This window comes from Taurulus bubalis (assembly GCF_910589615.1).
Source record: "Taurulus bubalis genome assembly, chromosome: 16".
NCBI lineage: Eukaryota > Metazoa > Chordata > Actinopteri > Perciformes > Cottidae > Taurulus > Taurulus bubalis.
This window is the reverse complement of record NC_136604.1, coordinates 8,964,427-8,982,961: the sequence shown is the minus strand read 5'-3', so window position 1 is coordinate 8,982,961 and position 18,535 is coordinate 8,964,427. Positions and strand designations below refer to the sequence as shown.

The window sequence follows — 18,535 nt, the reverse complement described above, 5'->3', positions numbered from 1 at the left end:
ATTGTCGCGGTGAGCAATACACCCTCATCAAGTTGCGAAGTAGATCGGATGACCGGTTCTCCACATATCCACAGGACACGACAACAGACGGACATATAGAGATTCCTGGCTTTATAGAGATAAGGTGCACAAAATATATGCACAATACGTTTCATGACATTGCTACAACGCCATTCATGTAGTAATGTAATGTATATTGCTTGATACTCAAATATTAGCTATTTTTATTAGTAAAACCGGTTTGTGTCATGGTTGCATCCTCTATATCCACTGAAAATTACTTTCTAAGAGTGATTTCTTGTTAGTGTCAACAATCCACATCGTCCCTTATTTCAATTCTCTCAATTTACAGCTGGTTGCCTCAACGGGTCATGTTAGAATTTTGCATCGGCCTTACATTGCATGAGATCAATCACGTAAGTTAATAATGCGGTTCAGACTTATCGACACAAACTCCCAATACAGCCTCATTCATACATCAGTTTATTAAAACAACATTAAATAAACATATTTACATGCACTCAAAATATACGACTTGTCAAAATACACAACGTGAGGTTAAAGCCTAATATCCAAAATGAGGCGCTTGTGGAGATACTTTGTTCTTACTTCTTCGCCCCGGAGTACTGCAGTCAGCTGAGTCAGTGGGAAGAAGTGCACAGGGATCTATGGCAGCTGAGGATCCTTCAACAGCCTTTCAGCCGTAGGCATATTTGTCCGTCACGCTTTTATCATTTGGTGTCATCTGTCCACTTAGCTTCATCAAGAGCTTCACAATAAGGCCAGCCTGTCAGGAAACGATGAAGAGACGGTCATCAAAACATCCTGCTTTATAAAAATGCACTCTGGTTACAGTCATTATTTGTATACACTATTCTTAAAACAACTTTTGAGCCATCTTAAACATGTTGGAAGCGTCCTGGAAGAGTTACCTGTTTTGTGTGTACAATGAAGTTCATTTTATTGTCGCCACTGTGTATCTGGAAGTACTGGTCGGCGTGCCCGAGCTGCCACATGAATGTGCCGTACTCCAAACTGATCAGAAGGACCTGGAAGAAGAAGAAAACAACATTTATGTTATTTATTTTTTATTTACACTTTCATTTTTTGTATATAATAAATAATAATAAACAACTAATCCATCTATGAGTTTGTGCAAAATTGAAACAACAAGCCTTTCCCTTTTATTTCCCCCCTTACGAAGCCTTAAAGTTGGAACAGTCGTACCCGCACGGTATCACAGTCACATATACAGTATATTCAGAATCAGTTCATTTCAACTCTTCATTGAGGCTGTATGATGTTTAAATAAAAGTGATGATAAAATAATGCTAAGATATTACTACTATAATGTATAAATTAAGTGAAATCTTTAAAACAAATGGAGATATTCTAGATGGATTGTGCATCATTTTCTATACATTTCCCCAAAATTCAGCCAAACATATCTGGTGCTCAGAAACCTTTGGGAACTTTACTAGAATTTTAAATAATGTTCAGTGGGTTTGAAATGTTTTTTTGCTGCCCAGCATGAGTTTTTACTGATTAAGGGAATAAGGGAGGAACAATGAAGAACAGTACGTATATCCTGTTTTCAGTTCCTAAACCGAGTGAAACTGTCCAACATTGCAGGTCTTTAATTATTCATTTAAAGAAATGTAATTCACTTTTAGATCAGATGAGTAAACCTGGTGTTTAGCTGTAGTTTGAAACCTCAAATAAAAGGTGACGATACCTTGGTCTCCATATTCATGAGGTGCAGCCCCTTTGTGTTGACCCCCACGTAGACACGGATGACTTTGTGGTTGCTGGCGCTGGCCTTGGTGTAGACCTGGCCCGTGAAGAAGGCCGCTCCGTAGGTCGGGATGTCCCAGCAGTTCTGCAGGAAGAGTCGCTGCAGGTGGTGCATCTCTTTGCTCACCCCATCGCTGGTGCTCAGGGCCTGTAACAGAGGGGGAGAGAACCGCCTGTCCATGAAGCCAGCAGTGGGATTTCATTATTTTCTAAAGAATTTCTACAATGAAGACTTCCAGCGTACTTTGTATTCATGCAGAATCCTGTTGGTCCAGTGGTACGCTTTGCTTTTCACTTTGGATATCGGCACAATTGATTTCAGGTTTTCCTCACTGTTGAAAACAAAACACGGCAGCTTTTAGTGTCACACAACAACTCGGCAAAAAGGTGCACGTTAACGTAAAAGGAGGCCAGTGCAATATGAGCTTTAAATGGGAGTTGAAACAGTGTTTTACTTGAGGAACCCTTGCTTGTGCTTCTTGCTCTCATAGCTGCCGTAGATGATCTGCAGGAGGAGGCTGGCCAGTGTGATCAGCTTGCTGTCCGGAGCAGGAAAGAAGCCCTTCAGGAGGCAGTGGCGGGCCTCGTCGAACAGAATAAGAATGGCCAGAGGGTCCTCCACCTGGAACAAAACAGTCAACAGTAACTAACAAACACATTTCAAAGCTATAATCAAGCAGCTTCTTGCACAAATACAAACTGAGCTACCTTTTTCTCAACATCGAGAGGCAGCCGCACGTCCCTGCGGAGGAAGAGCTGAGGCGTTTCCCTTTGAGGATCCAGCACCGTCAGGTCCGTCACAATCTCTGTCCAGATGCGCAGATGCTGCAGGGGCTTGTGGTACAGCTTCAGCTGCAGGTCTGACACACACAATGCACACGAGTGCCACCTCAGTCTTCTTTTTTGCAACAATTATACACACAAAAAGGCTAATTGTTTTGAACAAGTCTGAACTTGAAGGATACACATATTTTGAGATCTGATCAAACTTTTCTGTTATCAGTTTTTGGGGGGGATAACATTTCCTCTTGGTGTTTTTGTCACAAGGATGAATGAGATTTGCAGACACATGTCTTCTGAGTGAACTCACAAAGGTTCTCCGAGCAGATCCAGATGGTAAAGTACTGCTGGGTGTCCTGTGAGAGACGCATGCCCTCCATGATCTGCTGCACCGTCGTGTTGTTGCCGTGCTTCAGCTCAACCGAGCGATACGAGCCGTCCATGCGGTAGATACGCACCTTCTCATACTGTGGAGCAGACAAGCAAAACCAAGTCAGACGGCTTAGTTCTCTGTTGATTTTCTTTTTTTAAGTGCAGCACAGCTTGGACTATGTGTGGGTAGACAGCACCATCTGGTGAGCAGCAGAGAGCCACAGAAGTTATTTACATGCCCCTCCAGCACATAATCTTTTCCCACCAGCTAGACTAGTTTAATATATGTCAGCACTTCAATTAGAGAATTACAATTCCTCTACAAAATAAAAGCCAAAGCCAAATGAAAGCTGCGTGAGATCCGCAGGAATGCTTTCGCGTAGCAATTTGGCATCATGTTTGCGATACAAATACAGTAATTAAAGTGTTTGGCGTGTGACTCACAGGTTTGCTGCTGGTTTGCTGCAGAAGCTTCACTGTCTCCTCCCATTCGTTCTGTTTGTTCTCCTCACACACCTGAAGGGGGGATCTCTTCTGCTGGTCTTCTATGTGCTGGTGGTGGGAAAGTCAATGAGTGTTTACTGGTTACTTGTCTTCCACCATAGATTTTAGCAGTAACGACATCCAATTTATAACATAGTGTGATGAACACCAAATATTGAATTGGTTGTAAAAGCTTTAAACACACCATTGATGTCCAATGGACGCCTCCTGTTTATCATGATATTTATGTTATCACTGAATTCAAGTCAAGTAAAAAAAATAGTTGAGGGAAAACAGTCACAATGTTTTTCTCTGTTCTCTCTCTATACAATAGATATAACATTGTATGATACATTTGTTGTATTCTTGTCTGCTTTTTTGATGCTTTACTGAGATTACAGATCAACATGTTTTGTACGTCTTTTGAAAGTGTGTGTCACGTTTCATACCCGGTCAATCTCCGGGTGCTGCAGCAAGAGTTGCACTATCTCCGCATGGCCTCCTCTGGCCGCAAAGTGCAGAGGAGAGCTGAGCTGGCCGTTCAGCAGGTTTGGATTACAGTTACCTTTCTCCAGTAACAGCTTGGTCGCCTCCACTTTACCGTGCCTGGGTGAAACCAAACTCAACTTAACGAAAAGTCACCATGAACGAGACAAACCCAGAATCCAAGAAGATAAGAAGATCGGATGCTTCGGACTCTCTCGTGCTGCGAGTTGAGGGCCGGACTCACCAGCAGGCGTAGTGCACGGGGGCCCAGTGGTCGCTGTCCAGCTGCTTGACTGAGAAACCGCTGTCCAGGAGCTTAGACAGCAGCTCCGTGTCTCCCTCACAGGCACTGCGGTGGAGGGGGAAGTCGTCCACCCACTGGCGCTCCCTGCAGAGAATTTTGTTAATATTATTTTTAAAAAAGGCATTTCTTTCACTTTTTTATTTTTTACACTGCATGATGTTGAAGATGGAAAGAAAAATAAAGAAAGGAGAGTCTGCAAAGGTTTATAAAAAGGTCATGAGCAACACTTTGACACATAAATGAGGCCCGAAGAGGAGCAAAGGTTTACAGGAGGTTGAAAGGATAACCCCTCACTTGTCTTCTGCCACACAGTTAGGACCGTGTTGCCACTTCTCTCTCTTCGGGATCTGGATCTTGGAGTAGTCGGGCGCTCCGAGCCCAAAGTACGGGTTGATGATAACTTTGTCCACCTGCAAACGAAAAGCCAGACGAGCAGCAATAACAAAAAGGGAGGGTGATTTAGTGTCACAGTGCAGAGAAAATCTAATGTTCCAAGTCTACGTCTACCTTTCAGACAACCAATCTCCCTTGATAATAGACATCAAACATGTCCCCTCCACATCCATCTCCTATATCGGCTCATCTGGTTCTAACAGAAGCCGCCTCACCCGGTTGGTGTACTGCATATCAGACCCGTACAGCGGGTTGAGGATGCACATGTCGGCCTTCTCCAGGGACATCATCTTGCTCTTAATCTCCAGAGCAGTGTAGCCCATGTGCAGACCCTCCTCGCTCAGTCTGCCCTTGCTGCCGTAGGCCGGGTTGCTGACGTTGGTCTTCACCCGCTCAACGGGTGCTGGTCTGAACAGAGCGGGGACGGCGTGAGGCACGGTGTGCTGCTCCGCCAGCCATCTACGGAGGTTAAAGGAGGCAACGTTAAAGCTGGGTGTCCCCAAAAGCCTCGTCCAAGAACACCGTCTTTTCAAACGCATCCTCACTTGTCTAAAGCCAGAAGCATCTTGGCGGTGATGGGGCAGAAGTGAGCGCTGGTCTCGCTGCACACACGCATGATGTCCTGGAAGCAGTAGAAGCTCGGGCTCCCGGCGCTGTGAACAGGCTTGCTGTTGTCTGTTCAGAGTGATTTATTAATATACAGTATGTAAACTGCGTTTTACAATATCTGACGCATCAATTTAGTGAGACAGACTTTTTTTGTTTGCTCACCTTTAACACTGACTGGCACAACAAAAAGCGAGGCCTCTTTTCCTCCATCGTCTCCATCAAGCGGGAATTTCTTCATATGCACCACACGCTTTCCTGAAACCCCAAAATGGTGTTTACGTCAGTGACTCGCAATGCTAGAGGTCAACTCAAACACGTGCAGCCTGTGACAACAAGGGCTCCCGAGGAGGCTTCTACTTCACTTTGAAAGAGTCACAAGCCACACAGGTTGTGAGCCACTGGTTTAAATGACAGTCAGCAGTCTTAGAAATGTGCATGAGTGCAAAAGTCACATACAACCCGCACTCACCTATGAAGCCTTGGTTGTTGGATATCGGTCTGATCGTTTCGTCAACATAATCCAATATGGATTTGGATTTGTCTCCTGCTGCCTGGATCTTTGTGGCCAGGAGGACTTTCTTCCTTTTCTTCTCCTTCCCCTCCAGAGGCACTTCAATCAGCAGGATCTGAACACCAGAGGCAATATGGAAACTGAGTTAGAAATGTCACTATTTATAATGTTGGTAATTCACAAAATGATGCTTATTGACAGCTGTACAGCAACTACACAAAGCAGTTGTAAACTAACAAACTGTACTACGTTTCTGAAATTTGAAAGAAAATGTCCCTGTCTTCCATTTTTGTTTCATTTTAGATTTCATATGAATAATGTTTGACGATCTGCTGTCAGACTCGACACACTCACCTCATAGGCTTTGGCTCTGTACTCCTTTGAGCTCAGGCTGACTTGACTCTTTGGGCGGATGACAGCAACGAACACATCCTCCAGGGTGTCCTCGTTGCCCATGCTGCTGACTCTCTCAGTCCCGACAAAACCTTCAGCACGCGGGCCAGATGCTGTGGAGAGGCATCCCTGAAACAAAACATCACAGGTGTTGGAGGTTCATCTGATTAATACAATATGATATTTCTCGCGTGTTATGCTAAACACAACCAACCGTGATACTTAAAAATGTACAGGGAAGACACCTGCGATGGCCTTATGAATGTGGTTAAGACATCACATTACAGAGGTTTATAGTAACTTCTACTAAGTGTTATAATAATGCATGCCTCAGGTTTCACCCACTCTTCAGAGACGCAATGAAGTGACATTCAGCTCGGAAACCAACTTGTTGAGTTCAGGGGCAGGTTACGCCCCGGAAACCAAACTCTGTTGTGTACAAACAGTTATTCTCACACCAAGTACACCATAAGCTGTATTTTAGACTACATCCTGCTGTATCAAACCAGTACTGATACAAGTTATAGTCCACAATAAACACGATAAACTTTTTGGACGGAATCCGCAGCAGCTGTAGCCGGGATGCTACGCTCCTCATCGCCGCTTTTCCGCTCGTTGAGCAGAGGAAACTTACCGAAAGCGACGCGACTTTCCTCCTCAAACAGACCAACACGGCTGCTCTCGGCTCCCGGGGAGCTTCAGCTCGTGGACTTGTTGTCCGCAGCCAGGAGGCGGCTGCGGGTCACGTCCCAGAGTCGGTATCTATTTTGCAGAGGAGTTGCGGGCCTGGCTGCAGTGACTCGGGGCTGCAGACACAAACAGAGGAGTCGTGTTACGTTTCATGACAGCGAGTCCAGTCGGACAACAGAGGACTCTGGCGGTGAGGAGGGGGACTCGGTGAAGAAGCGCTGTCGTGTTTAGTATTAGTAGTGAATCTACTCACGAAACTCCCTCTAAAATGATAGCTGTTTTGTCAAATACATTCTTAATTTGCAATTATATGCAAGTAACGCTCCTGATATTGGTGAGAGTTTTCTATGTTTCCTCTTTATTGACATCAGTTAACAGTTAAATATTACTATTAAGCTCCGAATAGTAGCTGTTTCGCTTACTTTAGGCCTAAAAGGGAAATAATCGCCATTTTCCTATCCCTATTCAATTTCCTTAAATATTACATATAATCATACCGTAGTACCTGTTGACATGCATCTTTATGTGTAATATTCAATATTGAAGGTAAGCAATGGAATCAAGTAGTGTTTATGAGTTTATTGTTTATTGTTTATGGATGACATCTTGAAAGCGGTTTCGTGTAGCTAGGTTTAACATTAGGTATATTCAACAGAATCGGTTATTGATAGAAGGGGGGTTGTGTGGATACAAGAGCTTTTTTGAATATAGATTTTTGGTTTTAGTGTGGATAAAATGGATTTCACAAATATACAACTTTATCGACTCATAATATGTGCATTTTAATTGAAGAGATTGTATAAAACTTCAGCATATATTGGCAAGTAACACAAAGCAATTTAAACACATTTTGAAACCAAAATGATACACAATGTCGATACGATAACTAAAATGCTGCAATAAGAATAATAATGGAAGCCTGGCTTTTTGTTTAATTGAGATATATTATAACATATTTTGTCTTTTTTCTTTGGTCCACCGCTGAGAGTCGACATTGTCCTCTCTATTGGCCCATGTTCAGGATGAGTTGTCTTTGCACTGACTGAGCACATCTTGCATCTTGTCCTGGATGTCCTCCACCCTCTTGGCCCACTTGTCCCGCACCTCGTCTTCGTCGTCCTCCGTAACAGCAGTGTAGGCCATGAGGGCAATGAGGCCCATGTGGAACAGGTGGGTGATGTGTGAACAGCGGCGCTCCATGACCTCACGGTCGCGGTCGCAGTTGTCCAGGTACACCTTGAGCAGGGGTCTTCCAAACAGCAGCTTGGTACCCATCACACCATGGTAGTACACATCCAGGCTCATGTCGCTCTTGTCTCGCTCATAAATCTTCTCAAAGTTCTCCATGTAGCGCTGGGTGTTGTCTGGATCTTTCTTCACCTGTGCCACCATGTTGATGAAGGCAGTATACTGGTGCTTGATGTACTCCTCGTACTTGCCATAGGTTTCGTTCACCTCGTCGATGCGGATGCGCCTCAGGCATTGGTGGTTCTTTTCGGAGATGGACTCCAGTTTGGTGTGGAGCGGTTGGAACTCCTTGTCTAGAACGTGGCCCTCCTCCTTAATAAGGCCCTTGCGAGCCACACCAACCAGGGAGGAGACTATGCCAAAGATAGGGTCGATGGAGGAGGCGAAGGAGGACACCTTTTCCACGCAGCACAGCACCTTGGCTGCAGTTCTCTTGATCTTTTCTGCATCAGCCATCACTGCTGCTTTTCCTCTGCTACAATAATGTTCAATTCAAATTAAGTCTGGAGGCTGGAAAGATTAAAAAAAAACACAGTAGGTTTAAAGGATATCTTAAATATATCTGATATGTCTTTTAGACTGAATCTGTGCTTGGTAGCTTCTTCCCACAATCTAAAAGATGTATCTAAATCAATGGTCACAGAGGGTCTTTGCAATACCCTAAACATTAAGCTCATGGCTAACTCTAACTGGTGACGTGTGTGCTACAGCCCACATGTCACCAGCTGCTGCACAAGAGCCATATTGTGTAGAAGGTGTCATCTTACAGTCTAATGTTGCTGGCAACAGGTCACATGTAGGCTTGTGTTGTCTGCAGGGATACACAGAGCTTCATCATCAGGAGGAAACGTATTCTTAAAGTAAACACTAGTTTTGTTATTGATTAGTCTGTTATGAATTGGAATTTAGTATTTTATCCAAACAACAACATAACATATATTTAGTTTAATATCATAAAAGACTATGAGATTTGCCATCTCCAATGTCAGAATTAAACCTTCAGTTAAAAAGTAAGCAAGTATTGTGCTTTTGGAAATAATTGAATGACATATCATTTATAATGAAGCACTTAAGTGCAGCATTACAGAAAACTAGTTTCTGAAACCACAGACACAAAGGTAGTGGTGCATCTTCCTCATAGTTTTGGCATTAATCATCATTCTCAATGTTGTCCTGCAGGAAAAATAACTCGGGCACCACAGTGGGTGTGTCTTCATAGGAACACAAGAAACACAACAAATAAACAAATGGTTACATGTCGTGACCTTTGTTGTAGCATCTTTATCAATTTAAATAACCTCCAGTGGCTATTTGGCACCTTGCAATTTAACTGGAGATGTATTCATTTGTTTGTTTTAGAGCCTGTTTCTTTCATTTCCTGATTTACAGTCCCACACATACACATGAACCAACCATCTTTTACACTCATCAGTTAGTCCTAGCTGACACTGTCCTTATCACACAGAGTATAAAACGTCCTTCAGGTCATAGATTAGAAAGCAATCATATTAAACATGTTTACTTACCAGAGATAAACAGTTGGAATCCCTCTGTCTACTGAAGCCGTCTGACTTTCCTTTCCACCATTTTCCTCCCTGCTCAATAAGGACGTCCCCTTCCTGCCAAATAAGGGAGCAAACACAAGGAAGTGACTCATGCATTGCTCTGTGCTGATTGGATGAGGGGAGTTCCTCCAGAGGCACAGGCTGCGAGCTCCAACCGCAGGCGGTGAATGACCGGTTATGCTTTTCATTGTGTTGTTTTACTTACTGGTCCCCACACCTTCCAAATTAGAATGGATGACCACATACCAGCTATTGTCAGTCGACGGAAGTGAAAGACAATGTCACACTTTATAACCAGGAACCATATGATGCTGTGAAGACTTTATTTATATTACGTTTTAAACTGAATTTATAAACACAGCAAAGTTGATAATATTCCATTATTTCATGTCCAGACATACATTTCCTAAAGTCTTTAAGCAGTTACGTTCACAGGGCACACAGGTGTAAAGGGTCAGTTCACCCAAATTACAGAAGATGCATTTTCTCATTCGACAAGCAGATGGATTGCATTTTATTTGCCATGGATTAGAAATACAAGATGAAAGGAGATCATTTTTAATTGAAGATAACATTCCTTTCCAGACACTGTCACAGAAAAGGGGCAGTTTTTCACAGTGATGGTTTTAAAATGCACCACCAGTTTGGCATGTAGCATGATAGTTACGCTTTTCTCCCTTAACTGTTCACCTCTCATTCACTCCTTCACATCGTCTTTGTTAATAAAATGGAAATTATTATAACGACACAAGCAACTACAAACAGCACATGAAGTATCCCTTACAGTACAGCTTGCAAAAGCTATGCAGAGAGTGATACTGAGAGGGACACAAGGAAATTCAACACAAGTGTCAAGAGCTGGTTTTTCTGGTGCAGGGTGTGTGGGTGTGTGGGTGTGTGTGTGTGTGTGTGTGTGTGTCCGTCCGTCCGTCCGTCCGTCCATTCGTAGTTAGGAAACCAAAATACTAATCCATTTTCAATTCAGGTTTTTTACCTTTACAGGGTTCTTACGGTCATGGAAAACCTGGAAAAGTCATGGAAATTTGTTGTATTCATATGTTCATGACATTCATTTACGCTGGGTTTGAAATAATTAATATGATCTTAAAAGAAAGACGCTCAAATATAAGCAGGCATATATACAGGCATCTATATAAATATGTATTCTTTCAATCAAACTATTGTCTCTCATTAATTTGTGTCATTTAAAGTATACTGTATGCTTTGGAATTCACATTGTTAGTTTGAATACTACATGTTCTCACTTTTTCATGTATACACCGAGATTTCACAAAATGTTTGGTCATGAAAATTTGGTTTAAAGTCACTGAAAAGTCATGGAAATCCATTGGTCAAAATGTGTATGAACCCTGCTTTTACATAAGACTTGACATTCTATTCATTCAATTATTTAGGTTAAATTGTTCTTTTTGGTGTGTCATTCATTTTTGTCCTGCTGCTAAAAATAACTCTGATGTATATAACGTAATCTGCATGTAAGACAAATATCTGAAATACACTTAATTACACAGTTACTTTAAAACTGAAATATCAAAGCAATGTTGATACAGTATGCTGATTGATTGATTTTTAGGCGACCAGTGGAAAATTTGGATTTTATTTTGCACCAAACCTACATCAAATGAATTCATGTCTTTTTGATAAACGCCAATGTCTATATAGTTACTGACAACAGGATGTATAATGTATTATTAGAAACATTTTTCACATTAGCTTTTCTGTATATTATTTAATAATAACTGCAGGAATTTCTAATCGGCTCTCTCTATAATCATTGACAGCTAAATCAATATTATTACACAGGACATGGACACATCTGTTATGTAATATTTGACTTCCCCCATACCATCCCTGACCCTGCTGGGAAAGAAGAGAAGCTGGAGCACACTGCTCAGCTTGCACCATCCAATTTGCAAGAAGACATCCATCTGGACCACAGCTGTGTCTTCAAAGTCTAACTGAAGTGCGCGTTGATCATTGTGATCATGTTTCACACCTTTCTCCCTTTATTGTTCTTTGTTTCAAAAGGCAACAGATTCAGGATGCCCCTGCTGAATGATGTGAAAATGTCCTGTTGATGTTTCAAAGATGAAAAAGACAGTATTGAGTGTTGGAACAGGTTCAAATCCAACAGCTTTTATTTCTCCACAATCACAAGACATTAACATTAAACATAATTTTATGTATAACTTCTTGTTTGCTTTTTTGGAATATTTGGACAAATATGACACGCCACCCCCTCCCGCCCCCCCCCTTTTCTATAACTTAAATAAAACTGTCACATAGCCAGTTGAATGCAAAACATATTTGTGTAGATCTTACTACTTACAATTATTTTCTTATTTTTACATCAAACTACACAAGTTCTCGATTGAATTTCTTACTTTTGTATTAACACACGTCTCATCAATATTTACTGACTGATAAGAATCCGTGTGGGAAAACATTCACCTGTAGTTGTAGTTGTCGTTCACCTGCACATGGACAAACCCTGAATACTGTTGTAACTAGAATAAATACATCTTCATAAAGTCACTCTACAGACCAGATTCAACCCTTACGCATTGAGTTGTATTATTTTAAAATAAGACTATGTAATAAGGCATTGTTATAGCATCTTCAATGTGGACTTAAATAAACACTGGCTACAACGCTACACTACATGCACTAATTCATAGGATCTTTTTTATCCACTTTCTTGAGTTGATTTAAAAAAAAAAAGTTAGGAACGTGATCAGATGAATACCACACACACAAAACCCTCTCCTCCCACCCCGGCTCTGTAGCGTATAGCTCAGCTGCTCCTCTATGGTATTTTCCCACAATAACATCACAGGTCGACATGCTGCCTCTGTCATTTTGCCTCTGACACCTCCACTCTTCTCTCTCCCCTCTTTCTTTCCCTTCCCATCCCAACCGGACGGAGGACGGGTACCTTCTGGTTTCAGGTATGAACTGGAGCGGACGAGAGCAACACATCAACACATCAGCAGCTTTGCCGCAGCAGCAGTGGACGGTTTGGTTCAGTTTTGGGATTAGGAAGGTTTAAGCCTGCCATTGAAAAGGCCTGGAGGGGTGAGCGGAGTTCGGTCTCAACTCAGACCGGGACCGGATTGTTTCCACTGTTTGTTTAGTTTTTATATTGGCTGACATACTTTCATCACGGGAAAGTGTTTTTCTTTTTTAGGAATTAGCAGGTGTTATTTAGGCTGGGAGAGAATTAGAATTGATGTAATTTTATTTTACGATCATTAAAACTGTTGTATTCTCAGTAGATATTAAACAAATATTGATAAACCTAAAGTTTTAGCCACAATGTGCTTCCTGTCCTTCATACATGTAAATATGTCTTGGTTATTGCTCTGGTTGTTCTGTTGATAATGTATTGATCTAGTTCAAATATAATCTTTTTGGCCAATTTGTTATTCACATTACATTTAGCCAAATGCTGACCTCAGTGGTATTTGTTTTGCCATTGTCTCTGCTGATAATCAGAACTGGTCAATCAATGATGGGCGGCATCAGAGGAGGTCCAGTGAAAATGAAGAAGAGGTTAATTGAGCTGTTGGTGCTAGTTGGGTGAGTAAATAAAAAATGTGTCGGTCAATAACACATTCTAACAAACTAAATACCATGTATTGATTCACATACTTTTTGATATGACTATATTTATCCCAAAAGCTGTTTTTTAATTTGCCTGATATCAGACATAATTTTCAACTCGTTGCACTCTAATCTAATCAATAAATCTAAAAGCTTATTTAAACCATGCGACTCATTAAACTTAGACAGATTATAACTGTCAACAATGGTGATACAAATGTATCACCATTGTTGACAGTTATAATCTCAAAGGGCTTTAAAACACCCTCATCCTGAACAATAAGACGACAAACCTTCAACATTCTCTGAGAACAAGACAAATCTTGATGTATTTAAGACATTTTTTCTGACAAATCTCTGTTATTGTTTTTAGTATCATTGGTTTGAGTCACGGGGCCATTCAGAGACCTGACTATGATGACACACCCAACCCGGAGTTCCTCAACCCGTCCTGGATGGAAAGCATCCCCGATGATCAGCCGCTGTCTGAGGTCACGATGCCGGGGACCCACAACACCATGGCTCTGTTCGGGGGCGTTTATGCAGAGTGCCAAACCTGGAGCTTAGCCTCCCAGCTCCGAGCCGGCGTCCGCTTCCTGGACGTCCGTGTCCGTCACTTCAAGGGGAACCTCACCATCCATCACGGGGTGTCATATCAGTGGGCGCACTTCGGTCACGTTCTGGAGGGTGTGGCTGACTTCCTCGGAGAGTATCCCAGTGAGACGGTGCTGATGCGTGTGAAGGAGGAGTACAGTGAGACGTATGACATCTACGGAGCTGTGGTCGACTACGTCCATCGCTACGCCAACTGGGACCTGCTGTGGCACAGCCGGCTGGTGCCGACCATGGGAGAGGCCCGAGGGAAACTCATCGTCCTGCAAGACTTTTCTGGACCAGACTTGGGGATGCGCTATGATTCATTGGACATCGCAGATTACTGGAGTGTACGAATGCACATTATTAATTTTCACAAATGTTTCACGCGCATCAAAACCAACAATGAGAAAACAAAAAGAGAAAAGAAAACAAATGAAGCAGAGAAGGTTGCTAGATCTATTCAAATGTATCAGTTCAGCCAAGAGTAATATGCTTAGCTATTTGAATCATCCAGCCAGTATGTATACACTAGGGGGAATTAGTTGTCGAGCAAGCAAACAAATTTCCCCTTGGGGATTAATAAAGTATATCTCTCTCTATATATCTATCTATCTATTAATGTAGAGAAGGCCACAACTACAACTCAGTTAGCGAATATGGCGGTCGAAGGGTTAGGATCGAAAACTACCACGTACATTGGAAAGGGCTTTCCAAACCCTGGGTGAACAGGACCAAAACATATGTATCATAACAAGTTCATAGAAATGTAGAAAGAATCAACATTATTGTTTGTTCTGTTCCCTGTAGGTACCCACACTTCTGCATGTGAAGGAGAAATGGCAGAGTGTCTTTGAGCACCTGGAGGCTGCACCTGCAGGGAACCAGGCCCAGATTTTTCTCACCTTCAGCAGCGGAGCTGGTGTGTTGGCGTACCCCAGAGCCGTCGCTCAGCGCATCAATCCACAACTGTACGACTACCTGGGGAACAAGACGGACCTGAACCAGCGCCTTGGAATCGTATGCATGGACTTCCCAGCTGCTCCTATTATTCAAACAATTATTGACTTCCAACTGAAAGATGCCAAAAAGAGCAGAAAGGCCAGTCGCACAGTATTTAGGAAGACCAGTTTGAAAAATATAATTTCTTCACTGAAAAAGAAGATGATCAGATATGTTAACGTTAATGTCTGAGCACGAGGGAAGAATCAATGAGGCATCAATATGGGATTCAATAGTTGTAACCTTACTACTCTACTGTCACTGACATGATCTAAATTGTACTTTCTCATTGTGTCATTCACCAAAGATAATGGGAACAAAATAAATAAAGCATTAAAAAATATATCCGAAATGGCAGCGTGACATTTTGTGCAGTGAAAACGGGTAAAGTGCATTATAATTGCTGTTTTGTTTTGTGAATATACATCACCAGGAAGTTAATTTGGTAACTGAAAATTAAATACCAATAATGTTCTTCTCCACTTGAGAAAAATAACTCCAGTCTGACAGCTGATAGGGATGATCAGTGCCAGGTTGTGTGACGCTATCAGGAGGTTTGTTTGGGCCGATGGAAGCAGACGAGTTCCTTTGTCACAGGGTGGCAGTGCTGCTGCAGAGGCACATGGCCTCAGGTTGTGTTAACATCCTGTTCTGGGCTGTTGTGTTGTGTGTCAACCTTTGCATCACAAACCCACTTCAACTGTCACACAACTTGAGCCACATTCTTACTGAAACAGATTGCTAATTTCACCTTGGCTGTATTGTCTTTGCATAGTTTACTGTTACCTTAAAAAAGGTCCAAAATAATTTTACTGAATACTTTAAACAGGCCATTTTGCAAATGTAACACATAAAAAAGGGAACTTCCCCAATTTGACATATCAGTGGCTGTCTGTTTACAGGTTTTGGGGAGTGCTACTGTATTTGATAAATACCTCGAGGCTGGAGACGAGCTAGCTAGAAAACAAACAGCAAATGGGCATAAGCCTTTCTGACAACCATTGTAATAAGCCGGCACTCTAAGAATAATTTGAATGAGTACTTTTAAAAAAAGAATCAACTTAACCAAAGCATGTGCACCCAGTTTTTACTGCACAAAATGTGTGACGCAAGTGCACCCTGTGTATTTACTACTATACTGCTGAGAACTGATCATTTATATTTTGCTCTGTTCAACTGCAAGTTCACCATTTAGTCTTTTCTGCATTGGATTAATTGCATTAATTGAACCCTTAACCATGCAATCCCATTAAGATTTATTGACCGATGAATTTCAAACTGTAACATTTCAGAAACGTGGGGTTTGCAAGAGAGTATGACACCATGTGAGTGGTTTGTGGTTTCAAACACAAATTGCATGCAGATGTGTCTTTTTAATCAGATAATAGATTTGTATCATTGCTTCTTCCTACAGAGAGTGTTGCAAAACAGTTGCTGAAATGCTTTGGCTTGAACAACGTGTCTTAACTTCCTGCAAAAGAAAGTAGTGGGCAAAGTTGACACTAATAAGGGTCTAACGCCGACACTAATTTAGAGAAGAGAAGAGAAGAGAAGAAGAAGAAAGGCTTTACAGTATTTCCATCCCGAGCTGGACAGGTACAGTTTAACACTGCTGCTGAAGACCCTCTTCCTGTTGATGTTTGTGTCTCACTGTGACAAGACTCTTTCTTTCTTTACAGACATGAACCCGTCTCCACAGGTCGAAGTCCGGCCTCAAAGTGCCTTGATGATTGCATCACTTGGTTAGAAGTCTTTTTAATTTCTCTGTCACATTTGTGTCTGCCTTATTTTATGTTTTTTACGTACCAATCCTCGACCCTCTTCCTCTCTCACAGTGGTGGTGAATATTATTTGGTGGATGGTTATTATTGCAGCCATTGGTTTGGGTGGGTCTACTTCTGTTCTGATCACTGTAATATATTGTTTTAGTGATTTGTGACAGCAAGTAGTGTTACTTTTCATTAATCTTTATCATAAAGCCATGTTAATAGAAACATATTTCTGGTTCTGCACACCTGCTTCATAGGGGCTACACATCTGAGCCGTTGTCCGGTGCAGCCCAACATCCCCATTTACCTGATAGTGCTAGGAACAGCAAACCTCCTATCGCTGTCTCTGACCTACAGCCGGAACAGCTGGGGGGACAAGATGGCCTCCACCATGTGCTCGTCCTGCACGGCCACCCTGTACCTCTTCACTTTTGTCTGGTTCTTTGTAGGTGAGAGAAAATGTAGCAGAAATGTTATGTTTAGCTATGTTTATCCAGACTCTACATTCAGGCAGTGGTACAAAGAACTTAGTATATTTACTCAAGTGCTGTACATAAGTACAAATTTAACTTTTTCCATTTCATGTTACTTTATTCTTCTACGTTCTAGTCCAATATTATTAAAAGATGTACAAGACTCGGTTTAAAGCCCCTGAAAACTTGATTTTAGATCTAAAGACAAGTTTTCAGGGGCTGGAAAAGAGACACACAAAACATCCCGAGCAGTTTTACACTCAAAAACTCTACCAGGACTGTGTGGCATTTTATCACAGTTGAATGACATCAACCAAACATCACACTAATTGTCATCAATTTGATTTCTGATTCCTGATGGGTGGAGGGGAGTGTGAGTTCACCTACTTTAAACCAGGCCAAAATCTCACATTTTAATAAATAACTATAACCATTTGTGTTGATGTTGGATCCAGTCACTTGTAGCAAAAGTTGATTGAGAAAATGTGTTTTCAGAGCCTTTAAATTCAGTTTAGTGTGTAGTTTTAGATCTAAATTGAATTGAAACATTCTCCCATAGGCACTTCCTGGATTTACCCTGTTTATCCTCCCGACTACACACCCGGAACATTGCGTTATTGCCACAAGACGACCTTCCAGTTTGCCTTCGCTGTCACCACCCTGCTGTGGGTCGCTACAACCTTCATATTCATCTGCAGTTGTTGCTTCGCTCTGCTTACCTGCTGTAAAGCGGCACTTTCAGGACACAGACTGATACCCAACCGCTATAGTTTCTATGGTGCCACAAGTGATGAACCCGCTGGTGGTGATGTGTGATGCAAATGTTTGTTCATGTTTTCAAATGTCTAAAGAATGTATTATTATTATTAGACAATCTTTCTGTAAGCGCTTGAAGAAGAGTGCCTTACTTCACTTGAGACTTAAATAACATTTTTGCAACATTTAAAGGGTTGGTTTTAAGGAGCCCGGATAAGCTCTGTCCAGCTTAATTCAACATTAGTCATTATCCACATGGTGGAGTTACATTTAGAAACAGCCCTGTTTCATCACATGCTTCCTGTTGACACCAACAGGAAAGAGTTAACATTTGAGCCGATCGAAGAGAAGTTGTTAGATAATCTTGTGGCCGCTAATTTTGATTCAGCATTGAAATAGAGAATAAATAGTTATTGGTACAGTGTTTTTATATTCTCCTCATATGTGTGTGTGTTAGATTTTCTTTTTTTCTGCAGTGGAATAACCTGTCTTGATTGCACCACTTAAGGTTGAAAGACTACAATTAACTGTGCAGTATATTCAATAGAAGTTTTAGATATTGTTTGCATTATTTAATTGTGTGAAAAATAGTGTTTTTGTTATGATAAAATATTCTGAATAAAAATGTGCTTAACTCATTCAGTACAAATAAAAAAAATCTATTTTATCTTTGGATCTACCTACATTTG

General features: G+C 41.6%; 4 protein-coding genes across 4 annotated transcripts; 2 read left to right on the top strand and 2 right to left on the bottom strand.

Annotated features, from left to right (window-relative positions):
* Window positions 1-502: 502 nt before the first annotated feature.
* Window positions 503-6,213, bottom strand: krit1 (KRIT1 ankyrin repeat containing). Its single transcript, XM_079232368.1, has 16 exons — window positions 6,087-6,213; window positions 5,691-5,847; window positions 5,384-5,476; window positions 5,158-5,287; window positions 4,828-5,071; window positions 4,514-4,629; window positions 4,160-4,303; window positions 3,879-4,035; window positions 3,391-3,498; window positions 2,885-3,041; window positions 2,503-2,654; window positions 2,250-2,416; window positions 2,039-2,126; window positions 1,736-1,942; window positions 933-1,049; window positions 503-787 (listed from the first exon to the last, which is right to left on the bottom strand). The coding sequence occupies exons 1-16, from the start codon at window positions 6,186-6,188 to the stop codon at window positions 698-700; spliced, it is 2,229 nt and encodes a 742-aa protein (XP_079088494.1). The 5' UTR covers window positions 6,189-6,213; the 3' UTR covers window positions 503-697.
* A 1,180-nt stretch (window positions 6,214-7,393) lies between these two features.
* rpz2 (rapunzel 2) lies at window positions 7,394-9,657 on the bottom strand. Its single transcript, XM_079232345.1, has 2 exons — window positions 9,590-9,657; window positions 7,394-8,573 (listed from the first exon to the last, which is right to left on the bottom strand). The coding sequence occupies exon 2, from the start codon at window positions 8,517-8,519 to the stop codon at window positions 7,833-7,835; it is 687 nt and encodes a 228-aa protein (XP_079088471.1). The 5' UTR covers window positions 8,520-8,573; window positions 9,590-9,657; the 3' UTR covers window positions 7,394-7,832.
* Window positions 9,658-13,157: 3,500 nt separating this feature from the next.
* LOC306748355 (1-phosphatidylinositol phosphodiesterase) lies at window positions 13,158-16,533 on the top strand (the record flags this gene model as incomplete). Its single annotated transcript, XM_079231517.1, has 4 exons — window positions 13,158-13,228; window positions 13,626-14,196; window positions 14,657-14,959; window positions 16,528-16,533. 4 exons carry the CDS (start codon window positions 13,158-13,160, stop codon window positions 16,531-16,533), a joined length of 951 nt encoding a protein of 316 aa, XP_079087643.1.
* On the top strand, window positions 16,530-17,906 carry LOC306748353 (transmembrane protein 272-like; the record flags this gene model as incomplete). The annotated part of the gene is made up of 4 exons (XM_079231515.1): window positions 16,530-16,590; window positions 16,684-16,734; window positions 16,875-17,066; window positions 17,650-17,906. The coding sequence occupies 4 exons, from the start codon at window positions 16,530-16,532 to the stop codon at window positions 17,904-17,906; spliced, it is 561 nt and encodes a 186-aa protein (XP_079087641.1).
* Between the last annotated feature and the right edge of the window lie 629 nt (window positions 17,907-18,535).

Coding starts and splice junctions, on each gene's coding strand:
- krit1 (XM_079232368.1), bottom strand. CDS start 6,188: ATGGGCAACGAGGACACCCTGGAGGATGTGTTCGTTGCTGTCATCCGC. Junction 5,072..5,157: donor ATGCTTCTGGCTTTAGACAA/GTGAGGATGCGT, acceptor TAACCTCCGTAG/ATGGCTGGCGGAGCAGCACA. Junction 3,499..3,878: donor AGCACCCGGAGATTGACCGG/GTATGAAACGTG, acceptor TCCCACCACCAG/CACATAGAAGACCAGCAGAA.
- rpz2 (XM_079232345.1), bottom strand. CDS start 8,519: ATGGCTGATGCAGAAAAGATCAAGAGAACTGCAGCCAAGGTGCTGTGC.